This window comes from Crocuta crocuta, unplaced genomic scaffold (genome assembly GCF_008692635.1).
Source record: "Crocuta crocuta isolate KB4526 unplaced genomic scaffold, BGI_CrCroc_1.0 scaffold367, whole genome shotgun sequence".
Taxonomy (NCBI): domain Eukaryota; kingdom Metazoa; phylum Chordata; class Mammalia; order Carnivora; family Hyaenidae; genus Crocuta; species Crocuta crocuta.
In genome coordinates this window covers 5,873,577-5,887,465 of record NW_027527936.1, presented here as the reverse complement: position 1 = coordinate 5,887,465, position 13,889 = coordinate 5,873,577, and the positions used below count along the sequence as shown (strand labels likewise).

General features: G+C 45.0%; 1 protein-coding gene across 4 annotated transcripts in view; it reads left to right on the top strand.

Annotated features, from left to right (window-relative positions):
* The window catches only part of PIK3R3 (phosphoinositide-3-kinase regulatory subunit 3), a 156,482-nt gene that overhangs the window by 18,657 nt on the left and 123,936 nt on the right, over nt 1–13,889 (top strand). The window contains exon 1 of one of the 4 annotated variants that reach the window (XM_077752136.1): nt 8,284–8,341. The exons of 2 other annotated variants lie outside the window; for them this stretch is intronic. Coding sequence is in view for 1 of the 2 variants with exons in the window: in XM_077752133.1 (XP_077608259.1) it covers nt 13,586–13,691 (106 nt within the window). In the remaining variant the exon portion in view is untranslated. Of the gene's footprint in view, nt 1–8,283; nt 8,342–13,585; nt 13,692–13,889 lie in introns of those variants that run through there. One more of the 4 variants, XM_077752133.1, reaches the window with a different exon arrangement.

The window sequence follows — 13,889 nt, the reverse complement described above, 5'->3', positions numbered from 1 at the left end:
ATTAAAAAAAAAAAAAAGAATTCCTGGGACAGGTGCCTGGGTGGGTCAGTTGGTTAAGCGTTTCAGCTCAGGCCATGATCTCCTGGTTTGTTGAGTTCAAGCCCTGAGTTGGGCTCTGAGCTGATAGCACCGAGCCTGTTTGGGAATCTCTCCCCCACCCCCCACCCCTCCCTTGCTCACACTCTCTCTCTGTATCAAAATAAATAAATAAACTTAAAAAAATGTTTCTGGATCAAAAGTGGGAAATCACAGGTAAGTTCTGAGGCAGAGCAAGTGTGTCAGGTATTAGACTACATACACCTCACCTGCTGATTTGTTTCCCAGTGCTAGGCTAGTTGCTTCTGGTAACTGGCTATTATAGGTCCGTGAGCATGCTGGTGCTTTCTTCTCTTCACTAGCTATACCCATAAGCCACTGAGAGTCAGGATCTGAAAGAGGTCTATCAGGAAGCCTTGGGTACCTTGCTTATTATGGTGGCCTTTGACTGTATAGTCCCGGCAAATCATTACTACCCTAATGGTGAATGTAGAGTTGGAGAGAGGAGTGATGGGTAGGATCCAAGCCAAGTGTATGTATATGGAGGTTGTCCCCAAAGACAGTACTCAAAGCTTCCCAAGGGAGAGGACCAGAGCATCCTCCAAAGGAGATGGCTTCAAGTCCTGGTTAATGGGGTTATACAGAAATTTGACATTTTTCACTGCCTGAAATTTGAGCACCCTTCCCATTTGGGAGGACTCCCAAATCAGATGGGAGGCAAGACCCATGAACTCTAATACGATGTTGAGTATGATGCCAGAAGAGGCAAGAATGAAATGCAATGCTGTTTTAGGATTTGGGGCTGCCCATTAAACTCAAAATGGCTAATTGGAAGTATAATGTATAACCTGAAAGAGGAAGAGGAAAGTCACAGTGATTGATCAAAATAACTTACCACTGGTGGGAGAACCTGTGAAAAGAGCTGCTTTCCTGTTTCTGGCCCACTTCGTAAGCGTTAGGGTTCATGAGAAAGCCCTCTCAGGCGCTACTACAGGGCCCTTGGAGAAAGAGTGAGAAAATTGGACTCTGGTTCAGAGGGTAAAGGTAGTGTGGCCTTAGTTAAGATTCTTGGGTTGCAAGTAATAGTATCTAGTTGGAGCCTGCTTAAATAAACAAAGAATTCATACAAGGAGCCCCTTTTAGACCTGGGAAAGAGGGGCCCCAGGACAGGATCTAAAAGGCCCTAAGCCCACCTCACCTCAGACAATGAGAAGTCAGTGGATTCAAGGAAATTTATTCACCCAGAGCCCTTACTTCCCTCTTCTCAATGACACTCTTGGAATTCTTTGCCCAAATGATCACAAGAAACTTGTTTCAAGACCTGCGTGGGGCCTTTTCCATGGATCTGTTCTCCCAAGGATAGACAGGAATGTCAGTGTCAGTACCTTTAGATCAAAGGGGTGGTAAAGTGATAGCTGTTTGTGGATGGATGGAAGAGGCTTGGACATGTGCTAAAGGACCCTCTTCACAGTGCAGGACAAAACCAGGGGTGGAAAGAGATGGGAGTCTGCTCTCTCCCAACTACCATGTTCTATCTGTCAGAACTCTAAGGACCCATGAATTCTGAATTTGAACATTGTCTTCCAAGAAAAGGTCTTCCAGAAGCTTTATATGAAAGTATATTTGTCAAGATAAGATGACTTAATATATTTTATTTAATTGTTTGCTAACTTGATTTATAACTTTCAAGTATGTTGGCATGTTTTATGTGAGCCTCCATTTACGTTCTTGCTCTGGGCCCTGCAAATGTTACAGGTGAGCCTGTAACAGGGACAGGGACAAAGCTGGGTGTTAGGGGGCCACAGACTCAAGAGATTGGCTATTTCTTGTGTCTTTTCCATTCCTCATTCCTACTTCTTTCAGAGCAGTTCCTTCATTCTTCTTCGCTTTCTGAACATTGGTTTCCTTTGAACTCAGCTCTCATAGTAGAGAGTGGTCACAGTCAGCTCCAAAGATTCTATGCTACAGGTCCAGACCCCTGGAGAGACTAGTCCCTGCTTGAAGTACTATTTCTAAATACTTTTGAAAGAAACTTTGATTCAGTCTGTGCTGCATCAGCTATGGACAGGGGCAAGGTCATGTACAAATTGGGAAGAAAAATATCATGGTGAACTGGGCAGAGGTATTAAAAGTTGTCCACTAAAATGAGGCAATTGGCCAACCAGCCTGGGTCATTGTTCCACTCCCACCCTTAGGTCCTAACCCATAAACCGTGCTCTTGGGGCTGGTTGATCCACCCAGTGAAGTCCTGGAAGTGAGTGAATCACCTGCAGAAGCAGGGGAGGAGAATACTGCCAATAAAGGGAAAAATTCTCAACTAGAAAGGTTGCAATCTCATTTTGCAGTGATCCATTTTTTAGAGTAGGGATATACTGGTTACCTAATCATTCATCAAGGGTGGCCTTTTCTTTTTTTTTTTTTTAAATGTTTTGTTTTTTTCTAGGAGAGAGAGAGAGACACAGTGAGCAGGGGGGGTGTCAGAGAGAGAGGGAGTCACAGACTCTGAAACAGGCTCCAGGCTCTGAGCTGGCAGTCAGCACAGAGCCTGATGCGGGGCTCAAACCCACGAACTGCGAGATCATGACCCAAGCGAAAGTCGGACGCTTAACCGACTAAGCCACCCAGGCACCCCGAGGGTAGCCTTTTCTATCTCCTCCTAAAAGTCTCTGAGATCTACACAGGGCTCTCCATCTTTTTGTCTACATTGTTTCAATAGTGTTTTATTTGTCTTCAAATGTTTTTAGAGTTTGCCCCTGTATCTTTTTTTCTTTTGTTTTCTTCCTCTTTCTTTCCTTTCTTTCTTTCCTTCTTTTCTTCTTTCTTTCCTTCTTTCCTTTCTGTCTGTCCGTCTGTCTGTCTGTCTCTCTCTTTCTTCCTTCCCTCTTCCAGCTTGGAGCCTGACAAGATCTCGGGCATGACCATGAGATCTTGACCTGAGCTGAAATTAGGAGTTGGACACTTAACCTACTGAGCCTCCCAGACGCCCCTAGACTCTGCCGCTTTAATTTACTCTGCCATCTGTGATGATTCTCAGGTACAAGTCTGACCATGCCACTCCTGTGCTTAACTCTTTAATGTTCAATGCCCTGTCCTCCTTCTCCCTTGCTTTGAGCACAGATGCCTTATCTTGGTTTACAAGCCTCTTTATGCTTACCTTGTAGCTTCATCACTCACCATCTTCTTCAATCTTAGACCAGCCTGCACAGCTTCAGTGCCTTCAGGAGACACATGATCTCCTCTGGGCCTTTGCACATGCTGTTCTCCCTGTCGGCCCATATTCCTGGTCCTGTTACCTAACTAGAAAAGGAGTTAAGATATGATGATTTTTGAGGTATTTTGGTGGCATCCAACAGTAGGCTTTTTTGTTGTTGTTTTTGTTATTTTTTGAGAGAGAGAGAGAGAGACAACATGAGCAGGGGAGGGTCAGAGAGAGAGGGAGATACAGAATCTGAAGACAGGCTCCAGGTTCTGAGCTGTCAGGACAGAGCCTGATGAGGGGCTCGAACCCACGAACTGTGAGATCATGACCTGAGCCAAAGTCGGACGCTTAACCCACTGAGCCACCCAGGCGCTCCCAAAAGTAGGCATTTAGATAGATAGGAGATGGACTAGGAAAGGTACTTTAGGAGGCTAAAGAGGGTGGATCTGGAGGCCAGAATGGGTGTTTAGCTTTCTACTGGAGGAAGGACATGCCTTCTCAGAGAAGAGGAAGCAAGGATGGGCCCAGTTTATAGGCTCTGGAGGGGATGTAAGGGAAGGGAGACATTATGCCTATTGGTCTCTGTGAAGTAAAAGGCCAGCTTGAATTTACTGATCTGAGGATGGAGGGCAGTCATTTGAGATGAGTGGTGAAGGGTTGGAATGTCAGAGGAAGCAGGTCCAGGATAAGCAAAAGGAATCCCAGTTATGACCAGAGATCAGCCCAGAGTGAAGTTGGTAAATTTGGTTTTTCTTTACCTAAGCCTAGCTGCCTGCATATAAGAGCAGATGGAGGACTCTTGTTTTAGTCTGGGATTTGGCTTTGGTAGGATGACTTTTTTGGAAGGACAGAAGGGAGGCACAGTTGAAGGTACTGGGAGAAAATGGTTACAAAGGTCTACCTTGGGGTTGGGACTGTGGTTCCTAGTACTGGAGCTAGTCTATGCCAAAATTTCATCAGTCTGAGCATCATATTTAGCTTAAGATGACTTATAGTTATCTTGGGAAAAATGCTCCTTTATTGTGAAATTATATTCTCCCTACATCTTGATATTAAAATGTCTTAAAAATTAAATTATGGTGGGTGTATTAGTTTTCTAAGGGCAGCCATAATGAATTACCACAAGCTGGGTGGCTTAAAGCAACAGATATTCTCTCATAGTTTTGGAAGCTAGGAGCCTGAAAGTCTGATTGTAGGCAATTGTTGGTGTTCCTCAGCTTGTAGAGTATCCCTCAAGTCTCTGCCTTTGTCCTCATCTTGCCTTCCTCTCTGTGTCTGTGTCTCATATCTTCTTCTGCCTTTCTTTTTTTTTTTTAAGTATTTGTTTATTTTGAGAGAGAGCGAGAGAGTGTGTGTGTATGCACACACAGGGGTGGGGCAGAGAGGGAGAGAGAATCCCAAGCAGCCTTTCCACTGGCAGTGCAGAGGCTGACATTGGGTTTGATCCCACCAACCAAGAGATCATGACCAGCCTCGAAATCAAGAGTTGGATGCTCAACCGACTGAGCCACCCAGGTGCTCTTCTGCCTTTTATTATAAGGACACCTGCCTTTAGGTCTAGGGCCCACCTAAATCCAGAATGATCTCATCTCAAAATCTTTTTAAAAATTTTAAAAGTTTATTTATTAACTTTTTTGAGACAGAGAGCGAATGGGGGAGGGGCAGGGACAGAAGGAGACAGAAAATTCCAAGTAGCCTCCACGATGTCAGCCCAGAGCCCAATGCAGGGCTGGAACTCATGAACCATAAGATCATGACTTGAGCTGAAACCAAGAGTTGGAAGCTTAACTGACTGAGCCACCCAGGTGCCCCTCAAAATCTTTTTCATTTTTTATTTTATTTTTAAAGAGCATGTGAGCCAGTGCAGGAGGGGCAGAGGGAGAGAAAGAGAATCTTATGCAGGCTCCACACTCAGCGCGAGCCTGACACAGGCTCAATCACATGAACCGTGAGATTATGACATTAGCTGAAATCAAGAGTTGGATGCTCAACCAACTGAGCCACATGGGAGCTCCTTGTCTCAAAATCTTTAATTTATATCTGCAAAGACACTTTTCCTGAAAAAGGTCACATTCAGAGCTTCTGAAGGTTTGGATTTGTATATATCATTTGGGGGGGCACTATTCAACTCACTATAGTTGCATTAGATGGTAATCATTTCCCCCCAATGTCTATGCTTGAAAAAAGAAAAAGAGGTGGGGGGAAGGTCAGAGAGCAGCATTATTAGAGTTGAGTTTTCAAAGAGGGAGCAATTAATGGGTATAGTATTGTCTGGTTCTTGTTTGCAGAGTTCTGGGGGAACTCAGGAGAAACACCAACCACAGGCCCTGTATTAGGGTAGGATAATGGGCCAGATTTCTCCATTGTCCAAGAAAAGATAAGGAACAGATATGACTTGTACTTAGGGAACACAAGCTAGCAGTCCATGCTGCAAGAACAGAATCAGTGAGGAGTATGAGGTTAAGGTTCAGTAGTGCAGGAGGTCAGGAAGAGGCTAGGAAACAGTGAACTTGTTAGAGAGGAAACCTGATGGACAGGGTAAATAAAGGATGCTATCTTGTCCTGATCTTACGGCCTCAGGGAGTGAGCCAGTTTGAAAGCATAGGAGTCCATGAAACTGTTATTGCTTTTTCACAGGAGTCTCTCTTACTCAGTGGTGCGCTTATCAAGGACAGGAATAGTGTTTTACTGAGCACTCAGCACAAGGTCCAGCCTATGAAGGGGCCCAGGTTGAACTGAACTGAAAGGACCTGTCATTTTGGAGCATTCTTCCCTCCTACCTTTAACAGTTGATAAATCTACTTTAAGCGTAACTATCACATTACATATTTGGTGTATGTGATGACCAATGACTTTTTTTGTTTACAGTATGAAAAGATGTTGCTTTTGAATAGATACCTCCAGCACCTCAGGTGCCTTTACTTAGCCCCAACATTACATAATTTAGAATTTCACAAACTGGTATCAAGAGGGGGAGAAACAGGATCCTGAATGACGTTTGGGGAATAATAGTGATCTTCACTAAGTGCCTCCTTTGCAAGAAGTACATGATGAGCAGAGCACAAGGTAGTCCCTCTCCTTGACTGAAAAGAATGTCACTGTGGGTTTATCATTTCTCAAATTCCCAGAGCTGAAGATATAAATGATGAGGTCTTTCACATTCTGTACTTATACTTTTCTTACTCAGTGGTGATCCTTAAGCCCCAGAAGCTGCATCATTTCCCCGGATTTCAAGGATGATGCCCCCACGAATATATCAGAGGAGGATGCAGGAGGCCTTGTTTTAACACATCGATTTTATAAAATATTTCTGGAGTATGCTTGTGATTTTGTTGTTCATAGAAGCAAAGAAAAATGGTATTAGTTGTTGAGTTTAAAAATTTTTTTTAGTAAAAGGCGAAAGATTTATTCGTGGGGGAAAGGGAGAGAAGCAAACCATGAGAGACTCTTGAATGCTGACAAAAACTGAGGACTGATGGATGTGGGGAGAGGGGGGGATGGGCATGGAGGAGGACACTTGTGGGGATGAGCACTGAGTGTTATGTGGAAACTAATTTGACAATAAACTATTAAAAAAAAAAAAAATTTTTTTTTAAACCAAAATGTCCAAAACAGGAACTGAATTGGTTTTGCCCTCTAACAATGAAACATGCAAACTGTATAGATTTGAGACCTGTGGAATTATAGGGTAATTATTGTACATTCCAGAAGGGAGGCACGAACTGCAAATTGTTCCGAACTATTGAAATAATGGCCACAGGAAGTGAGCATACTTTAAAAACCCTATATGGTGTTACATTTCAGAAATGAGCTGGGTTGGAAAATGAAACCAGCTTCTCTTCTCGCTGCTGAGTTTTCCTGAATTTCCTACAAGCTGCTTGGAATTTTGCAAACAATTCACAGCTGATAAAATAAAAGGCAGCAGAACTGAGTGTTTGTGGTGTAGACCCTGGAGGCAGCCAGCAGGAGAGAAGGGTCACTGTCTGCCCCTTGCATTTCTGTAACCAAAAACTGTACAATTTTTTAAATTTTCTTTTTGTCCTCTTAAATAAACGGGAATCAGCTGAAGACCTAATCCTTTCTGATTATCAGGGTAACCTGAACTTAGACTGCCCCAGAACCTTCTTGGAGAGTTTAGTTTCTTCTTACAATTTTTGTTTATTTGCTCAAAGAACATTCACTGGCTACCCACCGTGTGCCAGGCCTGATATTTGGCACTAGATTCAAGAACACGCTCTCCACCCGTGAAGGTCTCCCTCATGGTGGGCAAGAACTAGATCTAGAAACAGACACTTTGAACATGGTGTGCCAAGAGCTGTGCAGAGGTTGGTACAGGGGGGCTGCATGAGCAGAATCTGCACGATCAGATGCATGTAAGTGGGAGTTTGCCACTTAACAGTGGAGTATGTTTTGTGAGGAGAAATTTCTCCTGTTCTCAGTATTTCAGTATCAACTAGTCTTAGGAGTGGAAGGAACGAACTGTGTGAGAAGAGATGGAAGAGGTAGGCAGGGGCTAGATCATCAAAGCTTTGAATGCCAGGCTGAGAGATTTAAAATTTAGCCTGCAGGCAAAAGGAATTACGGTAGGGTTTGTGCAAGGAAGTAGTATGTTCAGATTTTTTAGAGCCATCATTCTGTGTAGAGTATGGACTGTAGGGAGATTATAAAGAGTTTGTTGCAATCTGATCAAAGATGATGAAGGAGTCTTTGGTGACCTAATATTTGGGTCAGCTTTCACTGAAACTTTTCCAGGCTTGGAGCTAATCATACAGATTTGGGAAACAGAAATAAACAGACCAAATGTTTAAAGTACGTATATATAAGTTTGGGGCAGCCCAAATGTCACCTCCTTTATTAAGCCTTTACTCATCTACATGTGGGCGGAGATCATCACTGTTTTGGGGACTCACATAGCACTTTGTCAGTTTCTCTATTATAGCCCTTACATGCCTATAATTATTTATTTCTTTGTTGGCTCCTCCTCTGTGGGCTCTGGACTCAATGTTAGACACCCTGTCTTATTCATTATTGTATCCCCAGTGTTTAGAAGCATCCATGAACGTTTGCCAAGTGAATGAAGAGGCAAGCTGCGGTGTAGTGGAAAAGGTACTTAACTGGCTGTTGGGAACTGGGGCTCTAATCCTGGCTCTGCTACTAAGTGGCTGAGTAACTTTGAACAAGTCCCCTCATTGCTCTGGGTCTCAATTTCCTCATCTGTAAAATGAGAATAAAAATACAACCCTCTTCCTCAGGGTTATGGAGATTAAATGAGGTAACAGAACTCACAAGCTGCCTGCCCTGTTTGTGCCCTGCCCTTGTCAAACAGCCCAGACTATTGTTCCTGTCATTTGGATCTCATTTGCTCTCTCTTTTTCTCCTGGTGAGAGCTGAACTGAAAGCTGTTGCCTTGATGGAAGGGAAGTTTGCGGCAGCAGCATACGGACCATCCAGGTGGCCCCTGTGTTGCTGGAAGGGCAGATGACAAAAAGAGGGGACCATGTTAGGCTAGAGAGAGAGACCTGCTTTTTGGTGGCCCTAAACCTGTAGGAGGACCCAAAGTAGGGTGAGGAAGGCAGAGAAGATCTTTATCACGCGCTGAGGGGTCTGAGGAAACCCTCTAACAGTGCCCCCTAAGCCCAGGAGTTTAGCAGCGTCTGGAGGAATGCCACTTCTATGAAGACCATTCATTCATCCAGTGTTACAATTTTTTAGTGCCTTGGGCTGATGTAATTAACAGTATCATAGTTTTCTTTTTTTCTTTCCTTTTTAAAAAAGTTTTATTTAAATTGCAGTTAGTTAACATACAGTGTAATATTAGTTTCAGGTGTACAATATAGTGATTCAGCACTTACATACAACACCTGGTGCTCATCACAACAAGTGCACTCCTTAATCCTCATCATATAGTTTTTCAAGTTCCAAGAAAGATATACAGGAGTGGTAAAAAATTGCAAATGCCAAGTAAAAGCAATACCATTCTGAAAAAAATGGAAAATTATGATTGTGGACACTACCATCCCAAGAGATGACTATCAATTCCCAAGTGAGAGGTCTTTCTAGAAGCGTTTGTTTGCATTATAGAGGCAAACTTTTCTGGACACCTGGCTGGCTCTCTCTTGGAACAGCATGCAATGCTTGATCTTAGAGTTGCTAGTTCAAGCCCTATGTAGGGTGCAGATATTTACTAAAAGAAAAATAAAGCTAAAAATAAATAAATAAAGGCAAACTTTTCCATCAAAACTTGCTATACCCCCAACTTACAAGGCATGTGGCTGAGGAGATCCTTGAACCTGCAACTGATGATTTGTAGAGTTTTCTTGGAATCCCATTTATTGAGTTTATTTAGCTGCATGGACTTGGCCTTATCATTAGACATTTGGTTAAGAAAGATGATGGGGCATGGGGGAAAGGAGAGGGAGATTGAGGCCTGTGATCCTTCTCTAAAGGCTAAAGTCAGTCCTGGTGTTAAAGCTAGTGACCTTAAAAAAATAATAAAAGTGTGTTTCCATTTTGCAAGGCTTAAAAAAATATTGTGTGCTCAGATGGCACCTTTAATCACGAAGAACTTTTGGCTGAGTTCCAGGCTGATTCTGCTGGCACAGAGAGCTCTGAGATCATACCCTATATTCAGTGCACAGGAGAAATATTTCATCCATCTCTAAAATAAAGAGGGGGAAATGGAGCATATTTGAACAGTTTGACAGCAAGACCATACCAGGGTGAAAAGTGAAGGACACCCTATCTATTTGGAGTTACAGAAAGGTACTGTTAATTCTAAGTAGTTAAGTGGCATTTTTTTTTATTCTTCGTGTTTCATAATAAGCTAAGAAGCTTGTATAAATCTGAAGGCAATCTCCTATTTCACAGATATATAAATGAAGGCAGACAGATTTTGTGATTTATCTAAGAGTACTTTAAATTTAAAAAAGAAAGGAGGAAGGCAAAGGGAAAAAAAAAATCCCAAAGTAGCAGGTTGTGACCCAGGAGTTTGAGCTCTTAGAGCTGAATTTAATCCACACCCAGGCCAAATATAATTCTCCAGGATGGAAACGGTCCAGGACACCAGAGCTAACATTCTCTACCTTTGCCAAAGAGCCTGAGGCGGTTTGATGACATGCAGTCAGAACCTCACTTTTATTTCTCAACTGAAGGAAAGTAAGGCCAGCATCATATGACAGGCACTTCCCACCATGACAGGACAGTGATTCAGGCCCACCAAAGGAAATGTGTTTCCCCTTGATTCATCATTGCTTCTTGCATCACTGTTATTTTTTGGAGGTCTCCTATTCAAAGCTTTATTTGTTGGATTGTTGGATCATATAATTTTAGGTGGCAAGGTTGATTCAAGCCTTACTCTGTGTGCCAGTGTTGAGGACCAGATTATACACTGTGCGGCTGCTTTACTACATCTCTCAGAGTCTTAGCTGTGGGAAAGGCTGGGTGATTGCTCTGCATATTAGAAATTGAAACCCCACCACTAAATGATGAAAAATGGTCCAGGCAAAAACTGTGGAAATCTGAAAGCCATTATCTTTTCCACACTTCCTCTCTTCACCTTCATTTTGTTTGGGAATGCACAGGGACACCCGTGAACAAAAATAAACCAACTTGCCCTTGACTGATTGTTCTGCCTTTTGAGTTATCACATGTGAGTACTTCTGGCTCCCAGATATGGTGAAATAAAGAGATTGCTGGGAAGCCAGCCACAAATTAGAGTGATCTTCCAGCATCTTCTACCTAGAGAAATGGTTCAGGACATTCAAATTAACAACATGCCCTACCCCAAAGTTGATCTGGCTTCTGAATTAGGTTTGGGATTTCAGAAATGTGAAAAAGAAAGCATATAAGAATCTTGATGTGTTTTCTCAGTTCAACCTTGTCCATTTACTCTTACTGGCCCTTTTTAATCCAAGACTCTATATGGAGCCTATACATATTTGACTGCTCCCAAGAACTGTCTCAATTTAGAGCACCTTTAGGAAAGGCAGAGTCACTTTAGGAGGTAGAGAGTGACCTCTTCCACAGGAACGAATCAATATAGCAGAGCCACTCAGGGTACAAGGCTTTGCTAGGGCTTAAATCATGTTGTCAACCCAAACACAATGGGCTTTGTTACTCCTGTGTAAAGAGGAAATGGAGCAGTTTTTGGCCTCCCCTGACTGTATTGTAGGGTACACAGGACGGCAATTCCAGGCATAACCTTTAGGAGACACAATCTGCTTTTGGCTATTCAGTGTTCCCCAGCAAGTTAAATAGCTGTCTCTGAAATGCATGGAAATATTCATGATTTTTCATAGTCTATCATAGTTTTAAGTTTGGGGGAGGGACTGGGTGTATGTGGACGGGGGGGTGGTCTGTCAGGGAAACAGAATAAAGCCTTTTTGGCTGAGGATTCTAACACCTGTGATTTATCTTAAATCACACACGCACTGTAATTTCAAGGCAGTGTTTTCTGGTGGGAGCACTCAAGCTGAGGGGCCTGCTGTGGCTCCTATTTATTTCAGATGTGGGGAGTTACCTCTGAGTTCAAAAGTCCTTGCGTGGGAAGCGCAGAGGAACTGCGAAATACCTCCTCAAGAAAAGCCTAACGGCTCAAGGGGAGAAGCCGGGGTTGGGTTCCAGTAGCTGCCTGGGAAAGCTACAGGGGGCCATGGGCATCTCATCTCACGGAGTGGTAACGGTCCTGCATCGGTTTGAGGGGACCTTTTCTTTATTTGACAACTTGTCGCGAGGGGTGGGGGCTGCCCAGCACAGCGAAGAGGCCTGTGGGGAGGGATTCTGCCCGGGCACCTCCTAAGGACTGGAGGAGCGCAAGTCTCTCCAAGTGACAGCGCGCGCCCCTCTCCGTCCGCTCTCCTCCTCCGAGGCCAGTCTGCGGGCAGAGGTGTCTTGCGCCAGCTCGTCTCCCTCCCCTCCTCCCCAACTCGTCCGGCCCGACCCAGCCTCAGCGGGAGCCCCGCCAGCCTCTGGGCAGCCTGAGCCCCTGAGCGCTTGCCCAGCCTGTCAGTAACCGCCGTTTGCGCTTTCTTCCTTTCCTTTCTTTCTTTTTTTTTTTTTTTTCCTCGTTTTCTTTTCTTTCCCCCTTCTGCCTTTGTCCCGCTTAGTAACTGGGCTCTGACCAATCGCCGCCTTACCGGCCAGCGCCGGCTGGATCCTGATTGGCCTACTTGGGGCGCGCAGCCGTCTCCCGCTCCTTCGCTGGAGCAAGGCAGACAAAAGACGCAGGCTCCGGGCTCCGGCAACCCAGCTCAGCCAATCACCACCCACCTCATCCTCTCTTTCTACCCCCTCCTTTTCTCTCGCAGCTCCCCCCCGGCCTGGCTCGCGTGCTCCCGGCACTGACTCCTGGCGAGCGGCCAGCGCCCGGACTGTACCATTTTGATTGAGGCTGGGGGAAGAGAGAATCGATGATTAAGGAGCCAAAGCCCAGAGATCGTTGGAGAGAGTTGAAAGTCGAGATGCAGGACGGTTTTCTGGACAATTTCTCAGGCACCTGACGGAATCCCCAGTACATCGAGTGGGAATAGAAGGGAGGAGCAGTAGTTGTGTTGCCTGTCCCCCCTGCCGGGTGCGGTTGGGTGGCGCCTCAGCGGGGGAGCATGAGGCGGGGAAGGGTGTCCCCCTCCGCGCCGTTAAAATGAAACTCTAGTGGCTGGAGTCAGGGCAGAGCGTGAGGCGAGCCGGCACAGGCGGGCTTACTTGCACCCCAGCGGGAGCGCCCAGCGGGGCAGAACTAGCTGGACTTTCCGACGGGCCCCCATCCCGAGGCTGCGGCAGCTTCGGTTCCGAGCCTGACTGGAACGGAGCCCGAGTCCCGGCCCCTGAGGGGATCGCTCTCTGCAGACCAGTGGGACCCCGAAACTTGAACGCAATACCTACTCCCTTTTTATGCCTTCCTTTGTCACTTCCTCACCTTTCTCCCAGCGCGTTCTTTTTCCCCCCTCTTCGTTCTCCCTCCCTCGAAGGACACAAAAGTGGTTGCCGAGGAAAGATTTGGAGGCAGTGGGAGCTTTTCTCTTTGGAGATCGACCGTGTGGAAGGGATTTTTGGGAAGCAGCTTTTTAACACCTCAGCCCTCTTGCCCCCCAAGCCTCTCTGTACCTCTCTGAGGAGAAGCAGCCCGTAGACTGAAAGTTCGGGGGGCATCTTGCTGGGTGCTGTAAGAGGAAAGTGGGGGAGGACCCCATCCTCGTCCTGGTAGTTGGCTGGACTTGTACCGGTCGTTGGAAACCCCGAAGTACATTTCCGTGTGGGACTTTTACAGATCTATATTTTTAGATTTTTAAATATCAGATAAAAAAATATATATGCTTTCTATATATTTCCTGACGACCTGCCCCTGACAGCGCGATGTACAATACGGTGTGGAGTATGGACCGCGATGACGCAGACTGGAGGGAGGTGATGATGCCCTATTCGACAGAACTGATATTTTATATTGAAATGGATCCTCCAGGTACTTGGGAGAGAAAAAGAATCTTCTGATGGGTCTGATTTGTATATAACGAGACCTTGGTGATGTTTTCAGGGCAGAAGTGTTCCTGGGAGCTCTAGGTTTGGGATGAGGGGCAGATTTGCAGTTAGAGCTGCAGTAAAACTGCTTCTGGTTTACCCGTTTAAAGTTTGCAGTTAGGACCCTGATCCTATTGTCCTG